Raw genomic sequence first — 10,550 nt, 5'->3', positions numbered from 1 at the left:
AATGATACATTACATCCTTCGCATAAATTTACGCTTGCACACTGTTGTGTTCACAGTGTAGCTCAAGATCACTTCCATGAGTACAACAGCAGGTGTCAGTCAAACCTCATTTTGGATTGTGTTCAGCACAGAAATGTGCTGTACCTCTAACACATATTATCTTATGTACTCAAAACTCTGTACTAACTCTGTAATTTTGCACCCTCATCCATTTTAGTCATTACACTCAGTTTCTTAATCTGGCACCAAGGCTGTTGAAGCCTTCAACTTTTAGAGTTAACCACACGGGTCGCTGTCGCCCTCATCTGTCTGTAATGTGGAAACACAAACTGTTCTGTTTAATGTGCGTTTGCAGGATCATACGCAAAGTGTGCTGTTCCCCTCGTATATTTGTCGTAACTGATACAGGCAGTAAGCCGCAAAATATCGTTTTTATTTCCACAAGCTCTCCTGATTAGAAATGAGGTGGAAGAAGTACTCTGACCTTTTACGCAAATAAAGTAGTAATACTGTGTTTTAAATTTGTTACTTATTTTAAGCAATAAATTCATTGTATAGTGTATCACCTTTTCAAAGAGAAAAACAAGTGGAAAAGACAACTTAAATATGACCAAAAATAAAAATAAAATAATAATAATAATAATAAAACACGATTTTATTGCCGAGGAAACCGGCAGAAGGAAATGACGTATTTCACCGCCAACCTCTTCCGCTCTCTTTTCGTTGAGGCTCAGCTAGCGGCCGGGTGGGTACACGTTTTGTCCAGTTTATATTTGACGGTTTTTGTCGATGTCTGAGTTATTAAATGCGATTAAATCATAACATTGTTAGCCTTATATCGGCAGCAATAGGGTATTAGGTGTTACTGGCTCAGTTCGGAGGCAAAAAATAGAGAAACCTGTGACAAGAGTTCCACGCTAGCGGTACGCATGTGGCGAGGCCCCGCACCGAGTGCATTGGCGGCTAACATTAGCTAACGGCGTCACTGACAAAATATTCTGCACGGGCTTTCAAAATCACTATAATAGTTTAGAATTCAACCGTGGCTTTATCACTGTTTCATTTCTTGTATATATAGTATGATTGGCCTTTCTGTTATCACCGTTAAACTACGGTGTTAGAGCTAGCTTGCCGCACCTGGAGCTAACGTCAGTTTTCTCTCTCAGCCTGCAAACATGCAGATCTTCGTGAAGACGTTGACGGGGAAGACCATCACCCTCGAGGTTGAGCCCAGCGACACTATCGAAAATGTCAAGGCTAAGATCCAAGATAAGGAAGGTGAGAGTGACATTTAACCCTGAAGTTGATGGGAATCTTGATAGTTTGGTAACTCTACCTTGTAGACTTAACTTACAGCGTTATAATTTTCCCAAGACGTCTTTAAGTGTAAGCGTAAATGGAAATTGGTTGGTAAGTGTCATTGTGTTTGTAGGAATTCCCCCTGACCAGCAGCGTCTGATCTTCGCTGGCAAACAGCTGGAGGATGGACGCACACTGTCTGACTACAACATCCAGAAAGGTAACGGCTCAATTAAATCCAGGCCAGATGGGCCGTATGCGTCTACTGTCACAGTGAAACATAGATAAGGTTATTCTCATAAATTAAAATAGATTAATATTATGGAAGTATTCAAAGAAGTTAACACAGAGGTCATCTAGAAATTGTAAGGATGATAGTAACACCAAAGTGTGTCTATATTTGTGAATTGTGTGCTGATCTTTATTATTATTACGGATGTGTAGAGATCAGCATCTTTCATCCATTCTTATAAAAAAGATCTCTGCTATGGATTTTTAAAATGTATCCTATAGTCTGTAAGATTCCCAAGTAGGGAAGATTTCTTGAACTTGAAATTGACATAAAGGTCTCTTGACTGCCCACCAGAGTCCACTCTTCATCTGGTTCTGCGTCTGCGTGGTGGCATCATTGAGCCTTCACTCAGACAGCTGGCCCAGAAATACAACTGCGACAAGATGATCTGCCGCAAGTAAGTGCAGTCCTGAATATCATCCTGAGTCTGTTTTATTAATTTTGTGTGCAGTGGTGCTGTTAAGTATAGTGAAGAGTTTAGAATACAATACTTCTCAAATGGCACTGCAGGCAGTGTGCTTTGGTTTGCCTGGGTTTAATTAAAATTATGCACTTACTTGTTCTATAAAGTGTAATGAACTACATGGAGATGACACAGGATGGAAGCTGTAACTAAACTGCAGGGTGTTGTGGTTAATTTGTGTAAATGGGCTGGAATTACAAAAGACAGCAATTTTGAACAGGTAAAAGCTTTGTATGGACCTTAGATGTTGGCTGACATGTTTACTGTTGTTGCAGTTTTTGCAACATTTAGTCAGTGTCTCGTGCTAAGATTTAATCTTAGTTTAGATTTTTCAAATGTGGCAAACATTTCAAAATTTATTGGCACTAGAACAAAATATCCTAATTTCCCAAGAACTGCAAGATCCATGGTGATCATGATTATTAATTCAAATATTGCTTAAGGAAATTTTAGCTCATAACTGACCTGACCTCTTGTATTTCAGGTGCTATGCCCGTCTGCACCCACGTGCTGTCAACTGCCGCAAGAAGAAGTGTGGACACACAAACAACCTTCGCCCCAAGAAGAAGCTGAAGTAGACATTCAGTCTGAAGTGGCTCTGTATGCCATTTTGTGTTAAAATAAATGTAAGAAAATGATGCTGCTTGTCTGACTTGAATTATTGAGTAGAGCTTTAACAGGGCAGGAAGAAAACAACAGTTTTTAGCTTGGTTTAAATTCATGTTTGCAATATATGGTTAAGAAGCTGTGCAGGGTGATGTAACAAGAAGAAAAAGTTTCCAGACTGCCTGAAACAAGATGGGACTGCAATAAACTCATGTTACTGTTTGCCAAATGTTCCCAAATGAAGATTATAGATATTCATGAGAAGAGTTTGGCGAGTTTTACGCCAGAGGCCTGTTCACTGAGTTATCCGAGTAATTCAATAAACCTGCTTCTTGGAACTGGCCCTGGCTGAAACTACAACCAAACCTAACTATGCTGTTTTATATTGGCTGGGCATGAGTTCCATTTTCTTTCAGATTGGCTTCCAAAACAGCACATGCCAACGACATGTCTCTCCCAACACTAAGAAGCTGTGAAAAGTTTATCACAGCATTTCCATGGATCACAGCCACCGCTGACGAAAATATTGCCATGAGATGGCAATCAACTAACATAAAATCATTTAAAGAAAACTTAAATAACATGAGGAAAAATATTAACTCATATGTAAATGTAAAGTGCTAAGTGCTAAATAACAACAACCCTGAGGTTCTTGCCCTCCCATCACACAAAGGACACAGCAGTGACTTTGCATGACTGAGTTTTAATGTTAAACAGTTCTATACAAATATAAGGAACTCATCTCACATTGTCAAATCCCGTACAAATGCCGGCTCTCCTCAAATTCGGTAATTCTTGTGAAACAACAAAATTGTGGCCTTGGACTGCCCAACACCAGCAGACATTTTTCCTCTTTTCTTGTTTACCAGTACTTTGATGAAACTAACCTGAACTAACTGAAGTGTTCTGAGGTATTTTGAGTCGTACTGAAAGGTCAAATGTTTTGGACACTGAGCAATGAGCTATAAAAAAAAAACAAAACTTAATTTTGATAATCCAATGGAAATGAAAGTTTAGCATCATATAGAAGTTGTGTGTTTATTCCAGTTTATGTGGCTTCAGCGTGACAGTGGTGCATCTTTGGTACTGCATTCTCTCTAACAGCTGGCAACAGATGTTTTAAAAAGGCCTTATTCCAGTGTATTTAAGGAGGAATCAATTCATTCAACCTGCTTCAACTATTAATTGAAATAACTAACTAATAGCTAACTGTCTGAAATATGAGATGGATTCCTCCTTTATCTTGTAGCCATACAATAATACTGAAGATCTAATTCATTTTCTATTATAAAATTGGAACAAAGCTGCTTACATAGTGTACTTGAAACACTGTTACACTCTCAAGTATGATAAGTCAAAACAGAGGTGAGACACCAGGAGGGAAGTTGGGCTTTACAGTTAGAGGACAGTCACTCTGCTCCCTCTCTGTGTATACACAAACTACTACTAATGTATTCACACAGTGTTATTGTGTAGTAATTATACACTGGAATAAGGCTTTTGTGGAGCTAAGTGTTTCTGACATTAACCGTGAGGAGCTCGTGCTGCGAGGAGCCGACGGCCTGTGTATCTTCTTCATGTTTGATAAAAGGCTGGTAACGATCCGTTCAAATCATTTGAAGCCATGAGAAAAAAAAAACACTTCTGTTGTTAAAATGGAAGAGAACAGGTGTCATTACCTACAAATTACTTGTATCTACTATGAACAGGCATCTATGCTAGAAACTTTATTGCTAATTCAGTTTTACTTGCATGAAGAGGCTGATGCCAGAAATGCCAGATAATGTAATAACCAGTCAAAGTGATGACACGTCAGTCTTATTGGACTTAAAGTATAATAAAACCCTTAATGTGATCAGTGCTGTATCATTATATTAAGTATAAGATATGCTGAAATGGCTGAGGAGATCATTTTGACTCCCTATGATAAAATCTCAAAGTTAAGTCACCTAAAGTGTAAATGATAAATACACCATCAGTTGAAAATGATACAAGCCTTACAAAGTAATAATTGCATGTTAATGTAATACTACTACCACAGTCTGGCAGTTTATCACATCAACAGATTTAGTTATGACCTGTTTAAATCACATTTTGACATGTTATTATGATTCTGACAGTTACTGCATCATCAGCTGCAAAGAGCTGCACCTTATTTGTACCTATATTACTGTCATATGAAGAAATCAATAACTCATCAGGGGGCAAGAAGCAAAGATCAATAGTGTGCATCAGAAGTTCACATACAAAGCTAGACAGACAAGTCAATTAAGTACCCATTTGCTAAAACTACTGCAGTTGTGCTTTTTAACTCAAGCAGTCTGAGGTAGCACACTGCTAAGTAATGTGTACATACACACACAAACGCACACGCACACACACACACACACACACACACACACACACACAGTTTCACATTCCTTGGCAGGTACGGGGGCTTCTGCAGAGCTCATGCAGTGCTCTCATAGTGATCTATGCTCTGCGGCTGTGCTTAGACTCTCTCTAGGGTTATTATTACTATTATGGTAAATGGTAGTGTTGCGAAACACAGAGAAAGTACATAAAGTAGAACAGGATCATTTTGTGAACACAGACAAATGTAAACAAAGTAAAACTTGGCAGAAACATCATCAAGTGCAATCTCAGGTTGAACTCAGCGACGTCAGAGTGGAGAAGCAGCACCTTCGTCCACAGGCCACAGTGACACTTTAGGATCTTTCCTTCAAATGCTGATCTATGTGTCAGTGGCCGGTGGAGGGGACAAACCTACTAAGTCGCAGCTTGAATTTAGCATCATTTTAGCTGGGAAGCTATTGTTGATGTCCTATCTTGCCTGTGAGTGACCCATGAATGAACATGAATAACAGAATAAGTGGTGAGAAAGAGTAGTCCTCACGAAACATGAGCAAAATACAACGGTCATGCGCTGGCGATCCTCAGAGGACAAAATGAGAGCAGGTTGTTGCATCTCTGAGTTTTTTGATGTTCTGGCTGGTGTGAGGCCAGTACAGGCTGCTGATGGTGAACTGGAACTGACTTTATTTAAGGTCTTTGCCTTCATGTGTCCTTACCCCAACCAAACTCTTACTGGGTGCATCTCCACAGTGTTAAAGGAAAGGATGACACCAAAATAAACTCACGTCTGTTATTGTACAAAGGCAGACATTTTGCTTTTATAGCTTGATTTCTTTTTTATCAGTTCTCTTACTAGCACTCAGTTTTGAGATTTAGCAGTAACATTATGAGAAAATGCTAATCTAAAAGCTTTATTCATACAGGGCTATTATGTGTGGGCCTCAGGCTATTAGTTTAATGGGAAAGGGGCCTCTGACAACACTGAATGAAGCATTTATGAACAGCCATTTTGAGGTTTCTATAAACTAAATGTCCAGAGTTATGATAAAAATATTTATGTATAAGGTATAAAAATGCAGTTATTCATAAAACTTTATCTTTCAGCCATCTCATGGCCTGATGCAACTCCGGCTGTTACAGTTATTGTGCCCAGACACGGTTGAGTGGTTGAGACCTCTGGCTCTGCAGGAAATCAGAGCACTGCCTTTTATTAAACACTGTCGGGCCGTAATTTTTTTTTTATTATTTCCAAGTCTTACTCTTCCTCTTGCCTCTTAGGTCAGTGAGAGAACTACACCAGTACAAGTAGATTCCCCACTCTGTATTAAACAAGGATAGACCACACAAAAATAAACTAATACACAAGTAAAAAAATCCCTAAATACCTGTAGGAAATGTCTACCTTTGCAAAATAGCAAACTTAAAATCTGTTTTTGTGCAAGTCCTCTGTTAAAGGTGCTTTGTGTAGTACTGCGTATTCTTATGAATAAATCATCACTTAAATAAATTATCAGTATAATTATCATAAACAATTGAGACCATCACTGAAAAGAGCTTCAGCTTCTTTCAGCCTCTGCATCTTTACATTAAATCACCAGGTCAGATTTTAACATAATACACTTGATTGCTATGGCATGAAAAAGTGTAGGAGGGCGCTGTTCTTCTACAGAAAACAGACATAAAGCTGTCTGTTGTCAGTGATGTCAGATGCTGAAAAAATCTTTATCCTCTTCAGGATTGAGGGGCTGAAGGACTTGCAGCTGAATTGTAGCATGGAAAAGCAAGTAGCAGTAGCAAATTAGACCATACTGTCAATCGTTTAAGATAATTATTGCAAGGTTAATGTGACAGTGATGCACAGTACAGATGGTTTGTGCTGCACATGGCACCTGTAAGAGGTTTCTGCACTGATCTTAAAAAACCCTAACCCAAACCGAGATCCATGAAGGTAAACGCCTGTACGTTTCCTCCCTCATGCTTTGATTTCTGCTCTGCTGTTAAATCAGTGGAACACAAATCAAAGCCACATGAAGGAAACCAGCTCTGGCTGTGGAGATGCAGCCCAACTGCTGCTGTGGCTATTTATCAACAAGTTTTGCCAGGCTCTGTCTCAGGTCCTTCAGGTCACAGATTTTGACATCCAGAACCTCGATGACGCGTCGGACCTCGACCTCCGCCTGCTCCCGCTCCTCCCGGCTGGAGGGCGAGCGTCCTTTCAGCGCTCTGAACCCGATCCTCCAGCTCAGTGTTTCGTCTCTCCAGATCCTGCAGACACAGTAAGTGTTGTTAATGCAGTTTTATTGGAGTTTAGTCAGGTATCCAACTCTGACATTACATTTGATGTATTCATTGTATTTCTGTGGCTTTAGCGATGAGCAACCAGTGCTCTTTATTTCTTTATAATGTATTTTTTATGTGGGGCACACCTGACACATCCACTTTCAGTGTTCCTTCTATCTAAAGTTTAGGTGAGTGAGAGTGATCAGAAGCACTTTAAAAAAAATCTAAGTCACAGCATTGTACAAAAAAACATTTTCAAACTGAGCTTAGTGATGAGAAGTACAATCTATTCCAGTGTATGTCTAAATGCCTACATTCTTCAAGTTCAACATGAATACAGTACACATGTATACTGTGATGAATACTGCCCATTCAAACTGTGACAGCAACAACTGCAGTGCAACAGCTCGTCAGATACAGTCTACTTGAGGAGAACTGCAGGTTTGAACAACAACCAGTTCATGTCTCTCCTTAATGTCTGTAAATTTGTCATTTCTTATGTGGCTGCTGAGTGCTGAGAATTTCCCATCAGGCCTATTGGCTTAAAACTGTTTATGCTGCAAATTTTAATGTGCAATTTTGTGTTTTACGTGGTTATTCTGTATGCCAAATACACCAATGGAATAGATGAAGGAATGAACACAAGGACAGCAAAGGTCAAATATGAATATACATTATTCACAATTGACATCACTACTAAAAATGATAGAGAGGCTTAATCAAGGCTATGCAATATGCATCAGGTATAATCTCCTGCATTAACATGGAAATTCAATACAATTTGTTTTTCTCCTTGAGGTCCTAGGTTCACCTGTAGTGGTTGCTGCACTGCTGCTAGTCTGAGCTGCACTGTCTCCTTTCTAAGTACAGTATCAGTGCTTTGATTTTCCATTAGTTGACTGTGTGGTCCTGTCTGGTTTGGAGAACAGAAGAAACCAGCACATAAGTCAAGTCAGCACTCTACAAAAATAGAACTTTTTACTACAAGAAAGCTTCTAGTCTATGCATATTAAACCAGCAGCACTACACTAGTGTGAGATGTGAAAAAGAAAGTCTTAAAAGAGAACTGGTGACCTCTTAGCACAAGCAACAATGGCAAAAAATATGAATGTTTCTGTTCACCCTGAAAATGAAATGCTTTTGTCTCTTTCTGAGAGGGGAGATAAAAGCTTTCCTACTTTTCTGTGATATAATAAAGCTCTGCAAGGTTAAGTAACAATGAAAATGTAGTGGAAGCAAACTGATTTGTGCAGCACAAATTCAGTGTAATTGTGTTCACAATTTGCTGTAGAAATGTGGCTGAATAAAGAAAAAAATCCCATTATCTCTGACTGTTGTGCAAGATCACAGTACCTTTCCAGAAATTTTACACTTGCAGTCTTGATAACGGGATACTGATAAGAAGCTTTCTGAAAAGATCTTGACACATTACTGCATGAAATTGCTCTAATCATAGGTAATGTAGGGAGAAACAAAACAAAAATAAATGAGTAAACAATCAAAACTAAGAATTTTACAGCCTGTCAGTCCAAATTTTAATTGGCAGACTACAGTTTAACAGCAGTGTAATTGAGAGCTGTAAGTTACGTACGCTATAAAATGGCAGCAGTGTTTAATTTTCCTCTCATCTTTGTTGTGCATTATATTTTTCTCTTGATGTTTGTTAATAAAATCTGTACATGTGTAAACATTTCAATTGTGTAATTGTGTTTGTGAATATAAGTGTCATTTACTGTCAGTGCTCCAAAAAGGATTGATTGAGCCTGGAAACTGAGTGTACTGCAGACTGACATGTTGCCTAACCTAAAATATATTTGTTAACCATTAAGTCTGTATGAGACATGTGTTATCTCTCAGTAACACCAGTTGAGTCCTGAAGCAAAACAGAGTTGCTGATAGTAATGTGTAGAGTTTGAGCGCCCGGGGACAACTTTTAAGTTTAAAAATAAAACTAAACTCCTCATCATCTTACCTGGAGTCTCTGCATGGCGTCCTCTCTTTCCTTCTGTAGCTCACCCACATCTGTTTTCTTGCTCTGTAGATTGTGAATTTCCTGAAAACACAGTAATTTCGAGCTGTCATAACACCGCCTTCACATCGCCTTCCTGATACCTGCACACACATCATCCCATCAGAATATGGAGCATCCATCTTTTGTTTTGCACCAAAATGCTTCAGTCCATACATAGATGTAGCTCTAGAAGACACAGAGTCATTTATCATACGCTGGGCTGGTGGTAAGATTTGGGACACCTTGATGTTTTTGAGGAAAGAGGAGGTTCTGCCTCCAGGGAAACACTGTCACCTTGTATAAATCCTGCTGTGCCAAAAGTGGAACTTGTTTAAATGATGGCACAGACACGGTTATGTTAATGAGGCCACAGGACAGAAGCAAGCTGCTTTCAAAGAATATTTCACTTTAACATCCTTTTTATTTATGTGGGGAAAATGACTGAGTGTACACATGCATTTGATGAACACTGATTTGGCCAAAACAAGCATAAAATGTTCACAAGATGATACTTTGGCAGCATAAAATGTATATTTTGGTAAGGTGGAACTGGAAAAAGTTATAAAGGGTGATTCAAGAATATGTTAAGTCCTGATTTCACTTAATATGTAAGTTGTAGCTCTGGAAATCTGCTTCTTGTCTTAAATCTTAACTTTCATTTTGGTGTGTTTTTGTAAGGCTGTGGCATTTTATCAAAGCTCTCTTCAGGCTGACCAAAGCAATTAAACAATAATAAGAAAAATGATAGTGCCAAGAAGACAAATCAAGATCAAAAACACATTCATCTCTTTAATCTATGTCCACTTAAATTCTTTAAAATTTTGTCAAGTAATTATCTTTTAGACAAGACAAAAACTAAATTATTGAACCAGAAGATACTTTTTAAGAAAAGCCTCATTAAAAGCCTTAAATATAATTCAGAGACTTTTCTAGCTCTTGTAGCTTAATTAATTTACAAATAACAGTTTTATTGAATGTTTGCTGGGTTTTTTTAATCAAGGTAAATAAATATAAAGACGGAGATTAAGGCTCACACTTCCAATTGATTACAGAGAGTATATTATATGTGCTGGGTGTATTATGTGCTTGTTTTCCACTCTGAACATTCCCTTTATGGTAGTAAACAGATTTGTACAGTGTGCAATGGACTGAGTGTCTTGCCTGGTCTTTGGCGCTCAGCAGGGCTTCCAGCTCCTCCAGTGACCGGTTCAGCTCCTCTCTACCAGTCTGACCAGCAGCAGGGT

At 38.7% G+C, this 10,550-nt stretch overlaps 1 protein-coding gene and 1 long non-coding RNA gene across 2 annotated transcripts; one reads left to right on the top strand and one right to left on the bottom strand.

Moving 5' to 3' along the window:
• Positions 1-668: 668 nt before the first annotated feature.
• Positions 669-2,692, top strand: LOC108876789 (ubiquitin-60S ribosomal protein L40). The gene is made up of 5 exons (XM_018666523.1): positions 669-745; positions 1,167-1,278; positions 1,433-1,519; positions 1,886-1,988; positions 2,539-2,692. The coding sequence occupies exons 2-5, from the start codon at positions 1,176-1,178 to the stop codon at positions 2,630-2,632; spliced, it is 387 nt and encodes a 128-aa protein (XP_018522039.1). The 5' UTR covers positions 669-745; positions 1,167-1,175; the 3' UTR covers positions 2,633-2,692.
• A 998-nt stretch (positions 2,693-3,690) lies between these two features.
• Positions 3,691-9,351, bottom strand: LOC127141899 (uncharacterized). Its single transcript, XR_007812406.1, has 2 exons — positions 9,268-9,351; positions 3,691-7,280 (listed from the first exon to the last, which is right to left on the bottom strand). It is a non-coding gene; the product is annotated as an uncharacterized LOC127141899 (long non-coding RNA).
• Between the last annotated feature and the right edge of the window lie 1,199 nt (positions 9,352-10,550).

This window comes from Lates calcarifer, unplaced genomic scaffold (genome assembly GCF_001640805.2).
Source record: "Lates calcarifer isolate ASB-BC8 unplaced genomic scaffold, TLL_Latcal_v3 _unitig_577_quiver_2177, whole genome shotgun sequence".
Classification (NCBI taxonomy): Eukaryota; Metazoa; Chordata; class Actinopteri; family Centropomidae; genus Lates; species Lates calcarifer.
Note: the sequence above shows the minus strand (reverse complement) of the source record. Positions and strands in the feature narration are given on the sequence as shown.